At 44.2% G+C, this 5372-nt stretch overlaps 1 protein-coding gene across 1 annotated transcript; it reads left to right on the forward strand.

The window, feature by feature from the left end:
- Positions 1-3396: 3396 nt before the first annotated feature.
- LOC311041741 (phosphatidylinositol-glycan biosynthesis class F protein-like) lies at positions 3397-4059 on the forward strand (the record flags this gene model as incomplete). The annotated part of the gene is made up of 1 exon (XM_084052225.1): positions 3397-4059. The coding sequence occupies one exon, from the start codon at positions 3397-3399 to the stop codon at positions 4057-4059; it is 663 nt and encodes a 220-aa protein (XP_083908351.1).
- Between the last annotated feature and the right edge of the window lie 1313 nt (positions 4060-5372).

Consider the following 5372-nt stretch of genomic DNA (forward strand, 5'->3'; position numbering starts at 1 on the left):
TTAGTCAGTCAGCAAATCATTCAATCATTCATTTAAGGAAGCAATTTACCAGGCGCTCAGTCAGCATGTTTCAAGGTTTTTAATGTCCCATGTTAACAATAAAGCTATACGGCAGCCTGTGAAATTCTTCAGAGCTTGAGCCTCAACGATTGAAAATGAAATAATAAATAATAAAAACAATCAGAAGAAGTAAGAAAAAAATAGCACAACAAATACTAACAAAAGTAGCATATCGTCCATTTTTCAACTTTTTTATTTATTTTTATAAATCGGTGCTATTGAACACCCTTTAGTCTGTGTGTGGGTTTTACAAATATTGAACCAATGAAAAGTATTAAAAAGGAGCTTCTGACTAAACCTCCTAACTCCATTGGATCCTCAAACTGTCGAACAAACCACCTAACTCCAACGTGTGGAGTTAGGTGGTTTGTCCCCCATTGATTAGAATGACAAAGTTAGATGGAGAAAAAAAAAACTATCTCTGCACTTTAATGGTCAAAATGATGTGCTGGTGTGATTGAAATGATGTTGTAGTGTGAAGGAATTATTGAATAACCTGGGTAGTTAATGAGAGTAATACTCGTGTGTTTTAAGGCCATGTATATTCATATCTATTGTATGTTTAGTTAGGTATTTATTATATGTTTTAGAGACACCCCTGTCAATGGTGCAGTCTAATGGTTTAGTCCATGCTCATTAGCTCCAGCTGGCTATAAAAGGCTGCTGCCATTTCACTAGAGGAGAGCTGAGGGTGAGAAGCTAGACCCCACAATGCTTGGGTGTTTCTCCTAAATGTCTTTTGTCATGTATTGTGAGTAAATACACCTTCGGGTTAAACCCTACTACGAGTGCCTCTGTACTGTTCCAGCCACTAACACGGTCCTCTTCACAATGAGGCAGTTGTTAATTTCCTGAAAAGTTTATATTTTGGACATAGCTGGTTTCTGCCCAATCTGGGAACCCATCGCCAAATAAAAAGGAAAAACAGCGCGGCCTGCTTCCTGATCTGTAGGCACGCCCACTTGTAAGCTAACGCTGAACGGGGCTCTCGACAGATTCAGTAGCGTAGCTCTGAATCTGTTCTTGAAAGATTAGTTTCTGCCCACGATTGACTGGTCAATCACGACTGATTTCCTGATTGATTGGGCAGTCTTACTGTAGACTGAACAACAGTTGGCAAGGTACCAGGACAGGCAACTGCAGGAAAGGCAGTGCATACATAAAAGTGACATTGTTCTTTTTATTATCACTGCCAATGTCAAAATTTAGAAAACTAACGAACCAAGCTGTGCTGCTGCTGATAATGACAAAACCAAAGCACCTCAGAAAGAAACATTTATTTTACTTGATGATAATGACAACAATAGGGCTGCTTGCCTGCTTTGTAAGAAGCAAGTCTTTTTGAGTATTTCAGGCAGGATGCAAGAACTTGTATTTCCAATGGTATTTTTATGGCGTGGCTCCATAGGAGGCTAGCCGTGTATAAGAGTGTGTGTGTGTGTGTGTGTGTGTGTGTGTGTGTGTGTGTGTGTGTGTGTGTGTGTGTGTGTGTGTGTGTGTGTGTGTGTGTGTGTGTGTGTGTGTGTGTGAGAGAGTGTGCGCGCGCGCACCTGTGTCCCTGGTGCTAATCTCGTAAACTGCTTTTTTATACAGTTGTGCTCTTACTATCTTGAATGTCTGCACATCTCAAACAATTTTGTCCATTCGCCCTGGCAAGGATAGCACCCATTCAACCCTTTGCAACGCCTTGAAACCATCATATTATTACAGTCATTTTAGGTTTAGTTACAGGTTAGTTAGTTAGTTGTTAGGGTTAGAGGTTCGAGAAAAATATTGTCAATGGAAACTCACACAAAGCTGTGTGTGCTTAAATGAGTGTTTAAATTAGTGTGCATGTGTATTTCTGTATGTTGATGTGTGTTCTTTATTGATGTTACAAGTAAATTAGTGTGAGAGTTGTTGACCTATATGGGAGTTGTGTAATTGAGTGACGGTCAGCTGCAGACAGGGGGCAGCGTTAATTGAGTGGAAATATAGACTTCACACACGCACGTGTAATCAGCAAAGCATAGCCTATCAAGAATGTATTCCCCTCACCTCCCCCCTCCCACACACACACACACGCACACGCACACGCACGCACACACACACACACACACACACACACACACACACACACACACACACACACACACACACACACACACACACACACACACACACACACACACACACACACACACACACAATCAACACTCTGTAATCAGTGTTGCATGCGGCTGCCTATCCAGGCCTGACTAGCCGATTCAGAATATTAAACAGATCTGACAGGCTTATTAACCAACTGTGTGTCGGAGCATTTAGTCCCGTCTGGACCATGCAGTCACATCAAGATCTGCTACTGTTGGTCTGGACCACTCACTCACATCTCATCTGGATTGATTACTGCTGCCTGTAGCTGTTTGATCATGATTGGCATAGAGAACACACTTTCATGCTGTTGGTGCAGAATTAGGGTTACACGCACGCACGCGCGCGTGCACACACACACAATTGTTAATTCATTTAATGAATTAACACAAAGCCAATCAGAGTGGAGTAAGGGGTAATGAGTGAAATGCATTCGCAGCCCACCCATCCGACCACTTACAGTATGTTAAGTGGTCGGATGGGTGGGCCGAGTGCATTTTCAGAGCATGATAATTTAATCAATCGCTTGTGTTCCACCTTGAAGTTATTATTTTTCCGTGTCCGTAGTCCGTGGACCACCAGAGGTCCAAATGGATCCTTATGGGTCTGTAACTCAGAGAGTGTACTGTACAGTGGGTTATCTCTGGGACCCCATATCTACACTGTAAAATCCACATGTGTGGCTTCATGCAGTGGCCACTTCCCCGGTGTCTGTGACATCAGTCGTCTATCATTTATCTCTATGATGTATTGTACGATGTCAAATTTAGTCAATTTGGTTTCAGCCCGATCCGAGTCCCTTTGACTTTCACTCTATAATTAAATATTTCATAAAATATAAAACGTAAAAAATAAAAACTGAATCATGTGGATCTCGAGATCTAAATGGGAATGGTGTGCCTTCATGGGGCCAGCGTGTGACGTCAGTCATCTACGACGTATCTATGAGTGTGACGTATATATGAAGTATGACTCCAAATGTGGACTTAGATTTCATTCAGTTAAAGCCTGCATCTGATTAACACCAACATAACATACTAAAAGTCTCAATATATGCATGAACATGATGCATTGCGCACAGGGCTGTCTCGGGTGGTGCTCCATGTTTATGGAAGAGAGGTAGAATGGTCTCCGCTGCTCACCCTGTGTTTTTAAACAAGGGTGTCGTATTGTTAGTGTCTCGTAACCGTCGGTGCGTCCACCATTATGTGGGACCAGGAAATCAGAACCATGGTGTCCTCACACGCCATCCTTGCCTCCTCGGTGATCGTGTCCACCCTGGTGCCTGGGGTGCTGGTGCGGGGCTTCTCGGTGTACGAAACACACCTTCTGTGGCTTTACTGCCTGGCCGGATCTGTGACGGTCGTCAACATCTCAGCGTTCTGGTTGTTAGGCATCGCCTCACCTACCGAGAAACACACTCTAAGCTATAAGGTGTCCGGGTTGCTTCGCTCCTGTCTGTACCTCTTCCTCTCTTGCCTGTTCTACCATGCTGTGGTGGTTCTCTATGGAGCGTCGCTTATCGAATCTGCCGTGGAGACGTTCTCCCTGGCCGTGCTGCTGACTTCTCTGACCACGCTGAGGTGTCTGTGTGTCCTCGGTCCCAATGTCCAGGCCTGGATACGAGTGTTCACTCGCCATGGGGCCACGACTGTATGGGACACCTCCCTCCAGATTACTGTGGCCAGCACTGTGATTGGAGCTTGGATTGGAGCCTTCTTCATACCCCTGAACTGGGACAGGCCATGGCAGGTGTGGCCTGTTACCTGTAGCCTGGGCTCTGCCATTGGATTCCTCAGTGGGCTTGTTGCTGCCCCTGTGTGGATCTACTCTCATCGCAAACAGCTCACCTACAAGTGCAAGTGGTGAACAGTTTTACGTCTTAATTGTTATGTATTTATTGATTTATTGTCTCCGCCAGGCCGAAGGCATGGTGGAGAGTATGTTTTCACTTTGTCCGTCCGTGTGTGTGTGTGTGTGTGTCCGTCCGTCTGTGAACACCTAACATTGGTCAAGCTTCACGTAACATACTCTCCGCCAGGCCGAAGGCAGGAACAGTTTTACCACCTCGCCTGGCGGAGACCTGTGCTCCGAGGAACACATTTTCTAGTTTCTATTGTTTTTAGTTTTATTTATTTATTTTGGGGGGAGCACGGCAGTGGCTCCGGAGGTAGAGTGGCCGCTTGGGAAGGTTCCCAGATCGATCCCTGGTTCCCGCCAGGCTTCGTGCCAAAATGTCCTTGAGCAAGACACTCCAGCTCCCAATGAGCAGATAGGTGCCTTACAAGGCGTGTGAATGTGTGTGGGTGATTGTAAAGCACACAGAGTGCTTTGGATAAAGATAAATGCACCATTTTCCATTTACAAGCAGTTTGACGTTCCTGCATCAGACAGCTAGTGTAAGTTATCATTGGGGTGTGCTTCCTGGTTGAGATATGGGCTCCCCTGAGCGCACCTTTCTACTTTATTTTTATCTCACTCTCACATAAGTGCTTTGTTGTTGAATTGGTGTCAATGCCAATCAAATCCTTAAGCCATCTTGACACGCTGCAACCAACCTCTGTACTGTATGTAGGACGACGATGTATCTGCAGACATTTATCTGATGCTGACACTTTTATTTATTTTTAATAGCTCCCCCCCACTTCAGTTGTCTGGTTTTTATTTATTTTTTGAATTCATGAGAACTGTACGGATTTATCTGAAAGGCCTTCATAAAGTAAACTAGGAAATGATGCGGATCCATACAGAAAGCTGGAGCTCCAATGTGGATCTCAGACTTCGTGTGAACAGCGTGTGACATCATCATGTCTATGACGTATGACTCCAGATTTGGGGTTTTGAAGGTTTTCAGTGCAATCACAGCCTCATTGTCTTCCATTATTACACGGCTTGGTTGAATGCTCGATTCTGATTGGTCAGTCATCGGTCATTATTTCTGGATAATGACCGATGATAATGACCGATGAGACCGACGAGGAAACTGTGTAATCAGAGACTCAGAACACCTGCTCATATCAACCTGCGCTGCTTGATTTTATGCTTTATCCAACATGACAGCCATGTAAACAAACACACCATGTCATTTACAACTAAACGTTGCTCTCAACAATGTTTTTGAAAACATTTGAAGTGAGAAATAGATGATGCAATGACCGAAAAGTCATTCTATTTGATCCACT

This window comes from Gymnoscopelus microlampas (genome assembly GCF_963454915.1).
Source record: "Gymnoscopelus microlampas genome assembly, chromosome: 3".
NCBI classification, from domain to species: domain Eukaryota; kingdom Metazoa; phylum Chordata; class Actinopteri; order Myctophiformes; family Myctophidae; genus Gymnoscopelus; species Gymnoscopelus microlampas.